Consider the following 12,073-nt stretch of genomic DNA (forward strand, 5'->3'; position numbering starts at 1 on the left):
TTTTCTCGTTTGTTAATTTTGGAGACAGATAGATTGACCCTGTCTTCCTACTACCTACTATCACCATCAATACATGATTACGACAGTACTTTACTTTACCTATTCCCTCAATAGATAAGGGAGAGACGAGACAAAGCATACAAAATCCCTATTCGACATTTCAATTCAATTCAATTCAATTCAATTCGACCCAGACGTAATGCACTGCACCAGAAACTCAGTTCAGAAAGAAAAGTAAAACTCCTAGCAGTGCTGCGTGCTTGCTATATGCTATACCATGACCGCGTTGCGTATGCCGTCGCATTCGCATTCCCATTCGCATTCGTTACTTAACTTATTGGAACAAACCTCTCATGGGTGCTGGATTTGTTTAGGTCGCTTTAACCCTCATTGAACCCAAGGCTTCAATCAATCATTCAATCAATCAACGGAGCCAGTGAGAAAGTGCAAGAAAGGAAATAGACATAAATATAGGTTGATGAATGGCTGGCTGGATGGATGTATGATACTCAAAAGCAGAAAGAAGAGAAGCCGTGCAACAAACACCACGCGTGGATGACTAGACGCCAGGAACACCGATAGATGATGGATGGATGGATGGTATGGTATGGTATAGCAAAAGCGGTTAAGCTAGGTTAAGTTCGGTTCAGTTATGCGTACATATATTGCACGGTATGGAAATATGGGTAGGTTTGAGGAGATCGAGAGAGGGAGTAAAAGGATAGAGGGCTGCGTGCGTCCACCCTCTATTTCCATAATTTGATAGATGCCAAAACGGAGCTGCAAGACACGGCAGGATAGCAAGGACGGAAAATTTTCGCTCAAATATGTTCGAAGACCCGGCAGCAAGAAGATAACAACAAGTACGAAAAAGAAAATGGGAAGACAAAAAAAACCCATGGCACTTCATCTGGTATCTAGGATGCATTCGTAAAAAACAATCGCGAGGAGATTTTCGAAGGCTATGCTTGCAGTGCAGATGCAGAAAAGTTGAATGAAGACTTCATTTGGGCGTGAACAGTAAGGGTGGGTTGCAATTCAACCTTCACCGCTGCCGCTGTCATTATGGTTTTCCTTCTCGTTCTCATTACCAGGCGAATTGGATGCAGGTTCAGGTATGTCAGTCGTGTCTGTAGACTGCTTGGCCGAGGAACTGAGGTTGATGGCGATCCGCTTCGGTGCTGCATTCCCAGCACCCTGTCCTCCTTGTGCGGCTCCCTTTTCAGCAATTATTACCGAACCGATAGAGCTGCTTCGCTTTTTCCGTAGCAACCCTGCACTCCCAGTAGAACTACTCGTAGAGCTTCTTCGTTTAGGTCCAGATGTAAGCTTGACGAGCTCGTCATCATCCTCTTCCTCGCGGCGGCGCTTCTCCGATAACCTCTCGGGAGGCGTCTGCACGACCTGTGAGACTGGAGTCGATGGTTGGTCGCTGGCCGGGTCTGCAGGTGCATCGTCGTTCGAAGTTTCCTCAAGCTGAGGCTGTTGTTTTTGGTTCGCTTCTGTCGTATCCATAGCATCGTTTTCTTCTTCGTCATCATCTGGATAGTCTACCAGGGACTTTACTGAGGGAGAAGCAGCGCCGTTTGGAACCTGCGAGATGAGGGTGCCCGTAGCCTGATTATCTTGCTGCCACTGGAACTCGGAATCAGTATTTCGATCGGCATCCATAGCTGGGCAGAGTCTTACCTCTTCTTCTTCATCCGACGTGTTGAAATACTCCTCTTCGGCAGGATCCATTTCTTTCACGCCTTGCCAACGTCCACTGGGTGGCATCTTCAGGACAGGTGTTACCTCCTCTTGAGAGTAAAGTGTCGAATCCGCTTCCTCACTGTATCCCTGGAGCTGTTCGTAATGAACTATCAGGCCCTGGAAAGTGTCCACATAAGTGATATTTCTCAGTTTGTCGCCATATTTTCCGACCACATGCAGAGTAATCGGCTTGATATGTTCCCGTTTAATAAATTCGAAAAGTTCAAGGCAGGCAGAATTGAGCAGGTTATCGCGAGGCATGGTCTCATAAACAATGTCAAGAATGAGCCCAAATGTATCGTTATGCGTCATCAAAGCTTGATAAAAGGTATCTTGAAGGCTAAGCAGGGTCCTGAAGAATTTTAAGGCGGCTAGAGAACCATTAGAACTGCTCGAATGGAGGGAGTCGACGAAACATACTTAATTTAAGGTGTTTTTGCGGCACCCTAAGTAATTGGGTGATGTGCGCTGCAAGCCGCTCATTCTGAATGACATTGCGGCATCGGTAAAGGTGTTGACGGACGAAGAAGGTGAGAATGTCCACTAGATGGGAGTACAGGGCTACGGCTTGGAAGGTCAAAGCATGGGCTGGAGAGGAATTGTCAGAGAGTTGAACATACAAATGACAATGCGGCTCAAAGACTTACGATTAGACAGGTCCTCGAGTTTTTTCAAAGGTGCAAATAGTCTCTTTGAAGATTCGTCGAAGTGGTTTTGAACGAATGCATCCGAGAGTATATTCGGCCGCACCTTGGTAGCATGTTCGGGGCCAGCCCGAGCCATCGCGGCCTGCAAGGGGACCTGCGGGTCTAGCAAGACCTTGATCGCATCCGCCAGCTGATTCTTCACGCCGAGATCGGCCTCCGAGTGGAGCAGGTCGATTAGGGTATCAGTTAACGGAGTCTTATTCTCATTAACGGCCTTAAGCATATAGCTGCGCATCATGATCGGATCGTGGTCAAGAAGTGCGACTAAAATATCAATTCCCGTCGTCCGAACCGCCGGGTTAGGGTGCTTAATGGCGAACGCAATCACGGCGAAAAGACCATGGCTGATAAGGTTCCCATAAAGCGTGGCTCGTTCCGGTATCTGTAGGTTTTTCGCAATCGATGCGCATTGGTGCAGGAACTGAACTGCATCCTCCTTGCGCTTTCCATCTGGGCTTCGCGGATCGAAGACCGAAAATAGCTCTTTGAGGAACGGGCCGTCTGACTGAATGTGGTTCACAATATCAACTTGGTTGTAGAAGATCATAGAATTAAGGACCGAAAAGGTTGGGTCGTCAAGGATACGTGCGAGAACGACATCTTTCAAATATTGCAACCGCCAGGTGTACCGGATTTTTCGCCGAATGGAGGGGTCTCTGATCGGAACCACTTCCTTGTAGCGTGATTTGTCTGACAAGTACTGGCGATGATTTGCTTTATGTGTAGGGAACTCGGGATCATCTACAGAAAGTTAGCGGCGTACACCCCACTATACGCGCGAGGTTTCCGAGCACACATACATTCCAATGCTCCAACAACTCCAAGTATGACGGGGTCGGTGACAACGGTTTCAATTATAGTGGTGTCGTTGAGAAGGATGAGCGATTTCATGATGTTGCAAAGACGGTGCAAGTCGTCGATACTCTCCAGGTCTTCCGCGACTGTAACCAGAGGAAGGAGTTTATGTATGTATTCATCTCTGAGGACACACTTGGACAGCGCATCTCGGCTGGCCTGGGCTATGCTGGCGGCTCTCATCAAATGATCGATCTCGGGGAGGTTCACAAGTTCGGGCGCGGGCAATACAACGGTCTGGATATTGTCGAGGTCATCGGAGAGAGCGTCATCTGCAAGAAGGCGCGCGTCGCTATCAGCAAAAGTGATCAAAACATGGGCGACATGCGCCACGGTACAAATAACAGAAAAAAACTCTTACCACCTGCGGCGAGCGTGAGAAGGTGTTGTTGAACAGAATTGACAAAATTCCTTTAACACGGGTAAGCAAAAAGCATCACAACAATTGCGCCGGGCCGAATGGCAAATTACCATATCACAGCGCATCCCTCCGCCTCCTGAAAACTCAATGCCATATCCGTCTGGTTCGGCTCGGTCCATACGATCAATGTATCTAAACATAGGGCAAGCAGTGTCAGCGAATACCGAGTGCATTCGTGGTGCGGCATGGGCAAAGAAACCAACCTTGCTGTTTTTGATATCCGCCATCCTTAGAGATTCTGGTCTCCAAAAGCACGCGAACGGGTTTATCTTCCGACTCAACAAATATCCGCGGTTCATCCTACAGGGTAAGAAAATCCGATATTAGCAAAATATCAAAACGCGTACAGACAATCGCGCCCTTCCCATAGGCATTTGCGCCCGGCCGACAACCACTAGTTATTGGCGGCCGGGGTCGCGTAGGCGTGAGAAGGTTTGCGGTGGTGATGCCATGAATCCATTCGTGTCATGTTATACCATTCCACGCGATAGCCACGAGATAAAGCAGTCGGGGGGAGAGCGTCGCTTACATCCAGGATCTGGCCAGTGCAAAACCCTGTTCCCCGATCAAACCAGTCATTCTCCTTCAGTTCGTAAACCTTAACCCGCTTGCGATCGCCGGGCGGCTGTAAATCCAACGCCATGGTCTGGTCGGGGAAGAAGAGGGGCGCTCGTCACTCCGGGACACCTCAGGAACGACGAGTGCACCGGCGCGAGGAGAGCGCCAAGGTAGAGGGCGAGCAAAGCAGACTCAGAGAGCGCGGGTCGGCGGGCGGGCGGGAACAAGGAGAGCGAGAGAGAGGCGGAGAATACGGTCGCTGTGGGGTCAACGGGCGGAGGGAGAAGGGGGATTTCAGGACGGCGGCGATGATGGGGTGGGAGGATGGCGAAATCTGGTGTGGCTGACGATGATGAAAGATGGTGGTGGTGGTGGTGGTGGTGGTGACGGAGTCGGGACCAGCTGGCGGCCTCGGCAGCGGTCGGCGCGAGAATTGGATTTCAGGACGTTCAGGGTCCTGGATCGGACAGACCTTGTTCCTTTGGCGCAGGAGATGCGGAGGGTGATGAAATAAATCCGCCACTGCAGCGACACACGCGACCGGAGGGACAAGCGAGAGAAGGCTGACAGCAGCACAGACTCAGAGTCTAGGCGGTATTGGGGGATCGTTGGGCTGGGTTGGTTTGGTTTGATTAGGCTTGGATGATCAAGGCCTGGGCCAGATTCATGAGTCCAGAATCACAGTCTCATTTCCAGCGCATCCGAAAAAGGAGACCGTGTCAGGGGTGAAGAACGAAAAAAGAAGAAGCTTACTCGGGATGACGTGCGCTCAATCTTAATGCTCCAGCTGATGATTCTATTTCTGACCCAGCCTTCCCCACGTATCCATGGAACTGCTGGAACTGTACACCGTATACGTACCAGCTGCCTCTTATCTATCGGCTCTTTTCCGGACACTGCTAGCTCGTCAATGCTTTCTTCACCGCGACTGATGTACAGAATGTCCTGTCCACGCACAAGCCTATCCATGCATCCAGCTTCCCGCCGCGCTTATTCCCGCCCAGAAACAAAGCGTACCAGATTTTCCAGCATCGCTCCCCTGCATTGATCTACGAGTCTGCTGGGCTTTGGCCCTGTGGGCTGTGATCTATCGCTGTACTAGTGGTGCTCCTTCGTCCCTGCAGCCCTGTTTCGCGGCAACATGCAAGGTCGGGACCCGGGAACCTGCTGCTGAAAAATTACTCTTACACGCACATACTAAGTATAGGATCGAGTCACTCAACTGGTATGGGGATATTAATTAAGAAATAAACCAATAAATACAGAAAAATCATAAGCAGACCAGGGCAAACATGAACACAGTAGAAATGCGGCTCAGATCAAACTCCAATAACTCTTTTGATGTTTGCCTGCTCCCCAAATTCCTTTCGCCCATAACCCAATTCCAAACAGATAATGAGAGAAGAGTAACCATTTTGCTTCCCAAAAACCCAGTGCCAAAAAGAAAACTGCAAAAGAAAAAGAACAAGAGCAAGAAAAAAAAACACGTAGCTTCAGCCATATTTGTAGGCAGCCCAGTCATGTTGAACACCTGAACCCCCCGGATGAGCTGGAAATGAGAGCCGACGCATACACTCGCAAGCATGTAAATACAATCCCAACCTGGCAAAACTGCAACGACAATAACATAGAGATGATCCAAATGCAGCCCAGAAACTGATGGCAACCAGAACAAACCGATAAGTAGTGAAAAGAGGGAATGAATGCAGACAGCAAGCACCAAGGGGGAATACCGACTCCGGAAACCAACAGGCCAACCAAGTTCCAACCAAGCCAGCAAACCATGTACCTAACCGACATCGCATAAACGGAGTCCAGACAAGAAATTACCGTTGCACCAACTTGCACTCTGTCATATATGTACCATTGCCAGCCCCTAGACGCAAAGCCTCTTCTCGAACGCCATCCGCGCAAAATATCAACCTAGAAAACGAGAAGAAAAGATAAAAGGTTTGGAAAATCCTTCTTAACCCCAGACTGAAGCCTGGACACCCAATCCAGTTTTAGAGCCCCATACACCGCTGGTGTTGCTCCAACCAAGCCCAACGCCACCGGATGCATCCTTCACGCCAGAAGGACCAGCAGTGGAAGTCACAGGGTTGGCCGCAGACGACACAGAGCGGTCGCTGATGCTCTCACCCGGTGTGAAACCGAACCCCAAGGGCGAGGGTAGGGGAGTCGTCGATCGCTTGTTCAAAGCTGGGTTCGGCGCTTGGGAAGGGCCGGTCTGCTGAGCCGGGCGAGATCCGATGGGACCAACAGAGCCGATGGGGCCGGCGTTCGCTTTCGAGTTTGCTTGTCGAGAGGATGGGGAATCCGCACTGGGAGACGAGGCGGAGGTCACGGGCTGCTCACCAAACACGGGGTTGATACCAGAGCTCGGGGAGGAGGTGCTGTTCGCACGCGAAGGGGATTGGATGCCAGTCGGGCCGGCGCTAGCCTGAGAGATACTATCGGGGCCGCCTGGAATTGAAGCCTGGCTGAATGGGTCGACGCTTCTGGGAGAAGCGCCACGCATACCAGCCTGACTCTCGGGCCGAGAGCCATCCTCTGCAAAAGTGTTGGGAGGGAAGAAGGCGGGGCTTTCGTTGCCGTACAAGGCTCTGTGTTGGCGAGCAAGAAGATCCCGACGACTTTCCTCGTTCACGGCGGCCGGGCTGATCGAGCGGTCGGACTTGCCAGCAGACATTTCGGCGAGAAGGCCTTTCAAGAAAAAAAATTATTAAACCATGTTCTCCAGAAAAAGTATGGGGTAATACCCCAATGTATTATACAATGCAATGGATACATATGTGGGTGAAAATGTGCATGGGGGAATCTTGGATGTATAAGGAAAAAAAAAAAGAATTCCAAAATGCTACCACGTACTTCGGTTGTACTGCTGCTCCTGATGATAGTTGCGGAGTTCCCTCTCACGCTGTGCCGCCATCCGACGCTTTGCTTGCATCATCTGATCCACTTCATTCGGGCGTCCTTGAAACCGCTGCGAGGCGTAAAAGCCTTGCACATTCGGGGGAGTCGGGTGCATCCGCGCACCATCAAAGTCGCTAATCGAGTGATGGCGCTGTGCTGGGTTGGGCATGCGCGGGTCTGCTGAATAGGGTTGTTCAGGGTATGTCCTTGTTGTAGAAGGTGTCCGAGGCGGCGTACCGTATTCAGGATGGGGGCGGCCCATCATCAGCGGCATCGAATCTCTTCGGGGGGCGGCCCATAGTTTTCCGCTCTTAACGAGGTTATCAATGGCGCGATCAACCTCTGAGGTAAAAAGTCAGCAATCATGATCCGATCTTTCAACGATATATGTCCATCACGATCCATAGGTCCGGCTACACCGCAGTTTCCGCCAAATATCTGGTATTCCACGTGCGGATAGAGATAGTGAATGCTGAGCAAAACAAAAGGAAAATCGTCGAGTGCATACCGTCAAATTGAGAGGAGAACGCGGGGATATCGTCACGCTGGGAGACCGAGCTTGATCCTAATAACAAGTGTGTAAGTTTCTGGTCTGACCCTGCAGCAAAATCTCAATTGCCGGCTATTGCATTCAATCCATACCTGATCGCGACGGAGGGACTGGCTGCTCCCAGGACGCCTGGCGAGAAGAAGGGGCCTGCCAGCCCTGAGGTTCGTAATAAGCCATGTTGACCGATAAGGAGCTTCGGGGTGTAGACGAAGAGAGATGGCGAGGGCAGCTAAATTCGCTTGAGAGGATATCGAACCCTATTCTAGGCTGGAATCCAAACTATTAGCTTTCAATCCGAGAGGGACAAAGTGAACGTGGCCAAAAGCTAACGGATGCTCATAAATATAAAGCAAAAATAAAGCGGCCGCAGTGGTAGCGATCGATAACATCGGCCGGGGGGGGGGGGTCTCGAAGTTCCTGAATTGTGTCTCGGTTGAGGTGTCGTTGAAACTTTTTTTTTCAACCACGTTTGGATGCCAACCCAACTCAATCAGGAATAAGAAAGCCCCATACACTGCTTAAAGCTCTTATAGAATAACAGATCAGGTGTACAAAAAACCGATGGCTTTATTTCGCCTGGTCACAAAATAAAAGGCCTTTGACGAGGGAAGCAAGAGGCAATGCTTTGGTAGGTCGGGTAGAGCACGGCTTACAAGAAAAGGAGTGATTGTCGCCCAAGGAAAGTCCGGGTAACTCTACCACGAGTGAACGAGGCAGAAGGAGCGAGAAAGAAACAGCTTCTCGATCCCAAGGCACGACAGACAAATCAGCCTGACGTGGATGAACGGAAAAGGGAGAGAAGGGGTGGGGGGAGGAGGAAATAAGACTGGGGGGTGGGGAGGAGAGAAGAAACGAGGTCGAGGTCGAGGGAGAAAATGATCAGGAGTGAGGGGAGGGGAGTCTGAGAGGAGAGCGAGACTGAGAGCAGGGAGCGAAGAGGGGGGCCGGAGAAGCGAGAAGTGTGGATGTGGATATTATTATTATTATTATTATTTCTGACCGGGAATAACAAATGGTAATAATAATCCTCCCCAGAGATGGGCAAAAGGAGAGGCTCACCCAGAGATTTCGGTCCATCCGGAGTCGAGCGTCAAGGCAAAATTAATATTAATCAGGAGTCGCAGAACAAATATTAATTTACCACGTTTGACAGTCGGGTGTCGGAAGGGGCGATATTGTTACCAGGCTTTACAAATATTTACACTGTAGAGTTACGTCCTTCTCCGGATACAGAGTGCTCTTAATCAACCAGTGGATTCACCATTTGATAAGAGGCAATAATGGGCTTGACTAGGCAATATGGAGCAGACTCGCTTGGCCCGTTCTTTTTCGAAACTTCCGACCACGACCCTCTTTGACAATGCAATTGACCCCCGAGCGCTATAAAGAGTAAAGCAGCGGGAACGGTCCGAGTTTAACGAATATAAATGCCGCAAGAACCAATAGAACTACACTTCGCTCTGTCTGCTGCTTCTCTGCATTCACAGACATGGTGTTTGCCGAGTTCTCATCCTTGGAATGGAGACACTGCAAGGTCTAGGGGGTCCCACCTGAAAGGTCCCTTTTCCCTCCGTGGGTGGCACACAAACGGTATAGTGGATGCGTGGTTGACAGGACGAGAAATAATACTAACTGACCTTGAGGGAAATTATAATTACCCTCGAAACTAACTTCGTACCTTGGAAGCCACAAGAATAACATACATCCAAACAAATAGAGATGGGTAGAAGAGAAGAAAAGCACCTCGGGGAGCTCGGAATACGAACCCTCCCCACCCTTCTGATTTGACTGCGACGACAGAATCAGGGAAGCCTATCGAAATTTGCCGCTGACTGACTCCAGATCATCAGATGCACAATGGCGTATGCGGGCGACAGTGCAGGAATATGAATCCTTCTAGCCGTCGACGTTACAACTCTCGATCCTCCTTTGAATCTTTAGTGCCGGCCGACAACCTTATGCCCCATTGTCCCACCACCCTCCAAGTCTTGGTTTCTTGAAGGGTATTCTCGTGTTTTATACATAGCGCTGCACCCCTCCGTTATTGCTGTTCAATAATACCACCAGATCCCGACTAGCGTATATTAATTCGGGACTCGGTTGCACGCAGCAGATCGCCCGGTTTATATATATAAAGCAAACGGGGCAGCAATCTAGTACTGCAACGCTTGCCGAAATATGGCTTTGAACTCAGGAGCACCCGCTAACATTATTCGCCACTCCTCTCTGCGCTCTCCCTCCCTTACTTGGATAGTTTACCTAGGTTCTGGGCCTCATGCCGCATGCCGTCATACGATATCGCGTATCCACCAGCTGCTCTGGAGCTAGGGCAGCTACGGCTTCCCCAAACTTCCGACTACTGCACACAGTTAACTAAGTTATAAATTAGTTATTTCCTCGGATTACGTGCAGTGTCTGATAACAAACAGCGATGGGAGACGGAATACTACCGCGTTCTGGCCTGGTGACAACAGGGCCGAGTATACCAAGTTAGGAACCCACTATAGAAGCAATACATACCTTGCGCAGTCTATGGAGATGGGGTTAATAGCGAGCACTGTTAAGTGGCAACTACAGATGATTAGCATAAGAATACAATTGTCATTCAGCCTTTTGCAAGTGCAACCTGTAGATACTGGAGTTGGACGGTGGTGAAAAAAATGGCGGGGGAGGAACTTGTCAGTTGCAGGGGGCCTCTCACTGGCTTGAACAAGGATATAACTAGCAAAAGCAGAGGCAAACAAACCCAGTTACTTAGCAGTAGCGCTTATCAATTCCGCACCTTGAGACTGAGAGGCCTCGAGTGGTTGTTCACCTATCCGGCCGCACCCGTAACTGTCCAAACTGGCTGCAGGCACAGTATTTCCTTCAGCTCAATGCACGTCGTTGCTTACGATAGACTTTGGACTAGGCTTAAGACACAAGGTGGGGCATCTAAAGTTGAGCCTGGATGGATGGCACTCGGATCCCTCCAGAAGGGAAAGTGTATTTCATTGGATCACAAGGGCGTTTCCAGCGTCATTGTACTGTTAGTGGCTTGGATCATATGCCGGTTGTGATTGGGAGCTGCAGTGTTCGGATTAATATTGATTCGTCTCGAGGAACTGGTCTTCTGCGCGCTGGACCACACTGGAGGCTGAAAACGAAACCGAGGAACGAGGCGGGAAAGTATTGAGTTAGTTATCTTGTACTGATGAGCTGTGTCGAGCCCATTCCGAGGCTATGAGGATCTGGGAGATCGTGAGGACCTTTGTGCTTGGCAGGCAAGAGCAAATACGTAGTGTCGAGAGTCGCCTCTTGAAGAGCATATGGAATCCAAGCCGCTTGACGTCAGTGGAGTCAATGCTGTCTTGATACAAGAGTTCTAGGCTTCTAACCCACCGTACCTACAACGTATGAAGGCGGGTTTCTTTGAGCCCAAGGTCCCTGAGTAGCCAGACGGGGCGAAAAGCCAAGCAGGAAGGATGCACATCACAGGATAGGTGGAATATACAGATAAAGACTCGAGAGGGGGCGGCGGTTCCGACCCATGGCTGCGTTGACGTTCCTTCGCTTCGTCTTTGTTGGAGTGCAAATCTCATTAAACCGTGTCAAATAAACCAAACAGGGTACAGAACCTAGCTCAAGCTCGATTCCCATGGCGCAGAACACGATGAAGATCAGATGGACATTGGGAACAAATGAGGTTGACCAAGAAGCGAGCCTGCGATTGAGGGTTGATATAACTATCTTCTCCGCATTACCTTTTGAAAGGACGGAGAGGTTTCCGGAGCCATGGTTAGTTGCTTCCACTAGGTCGAGCGTCCGCCGCTGTTTTGAAGCTGGATGTGGGTGCTCATGTTTGGCAGTTTGCAAACCAAAGTGCGCTGTGCTAGATCTACGTAGGATCCTCACAAGGGCCCTCCCCTAAATATTATTTGCCTTAAGGTTGCGGCCATCGTCTTGGTCGTCGACCTGTCAATGCCAACCATGACCACAAAGAGGAGAAAAGCGCCGAGCGAGGTGAAAAGGAATCTCGGATAATCTGAGAATTGCCCAATCATACATGCTGACCTGGGGCTTTCCAGATTGGGTTCAAGACCTCAAACAACCGTCGCGATCCCTGATCCATTTCGAACTGTTCCCTCCGTCCCTCGTAGCTGAGACAAGGCTTTAAGCCAGGGGCTCCTTGAGTCCTTTCCTTACTCAATATTGTCTCGTCCAGTCACCGGCTCATCGTACGGTCGTGCCTTTTAATTTGACATGAAGAAGTCTGGTCGCTCCTGCCTGAAGTTGGCTGTCCAGTGTCCGAAGCCCTTAAGCACGGCTCGGTCCCTG

The 12,073-nt window shown here is 50.1% G+C and overlaps 3 protein-coding genes across 3 annotated transcripts; all 3 read right to left on the reverse strand.

Moving 5' to 3' along the window:
* Positions 1–1,038: 1,038 nt before the first annotated feature.
* Positions 1,039–4,378, reverse strand: PSY2 (SMEK family protein; the record flags this gene model as incomplete). The annotated part of the gene is made up of 9 exons (XM_041696362.1): positions 1,039–1,635; positions 1,690–2,123; positions 2,173–2,340; positions 2,400–3,200; positions 3,260–3,586; positions 3,676–3,725; positions 3,786–3,867; positions 3,939–4,035; positions 4,265–4,378. The coding sequence occupies 9 exons, from the start codon at positions 4,376–4,378 to the stop codon at positions 1,039–1,041; spliced, it is 2,670 nt and encodes an 889-aa protein (XP_041562000.1).
* A 1,185-nt stretch (positions 4,379–5,563) lies between these two features.
* APUU_80118A (uncharacterized protein) lies at positions 5,564–5,878 on the reverse strand (the record flags this gene model as incomplete). Its single annotated transcript, XM_041696363.1, has 1 exon — positions 5,564–5,878. One exon carries the CDS (start codon positions 5,876–5,878, stop codon positions 5,564–5,566), a length of 315 nt encoding a protein of 104 aa, XP_041562001.1.
* A 381-nt stretch (positions 5,879–6,259) lies between these two features.
* On the reverse strand, positions 6,260–7,933 carry APUU_80119A (uncharacterized protein; the record flags this gene model as incomplete). The annotated part of the gene is made up of 5 exons (XM_041696364.1): positions 6,260–6,996; positions 7,162–7,383; positions 7,444–7,548; positions 7,715–7,771; positions 7,849–7,933. 5 exons carry the CDS (start codon positions 7,931–7,933, stop codon positions 6,260–6,262), a joined length of 1,206 nt encoding a protein of 401 aa, XP_041562002.1.
* Between the last annotated feature and the right edge of the window lie 4,140 nt (positions 7,934–12,073).

This window comes from Aspergillus puulaauensis, chromosome 8 (genome assembly GCF_016861865.1).
Source record: "Aspergillus puulaauensis MK2 DNA, chromosome 8, nearly complete sequence".
Lineage (NCBI taxonomy): Eukaryota > Fungi > Ascomycota > Eurotiomycetes > Eurotiales > Aspergillaceae > Aspergillus > Aspergillus puulaauensis.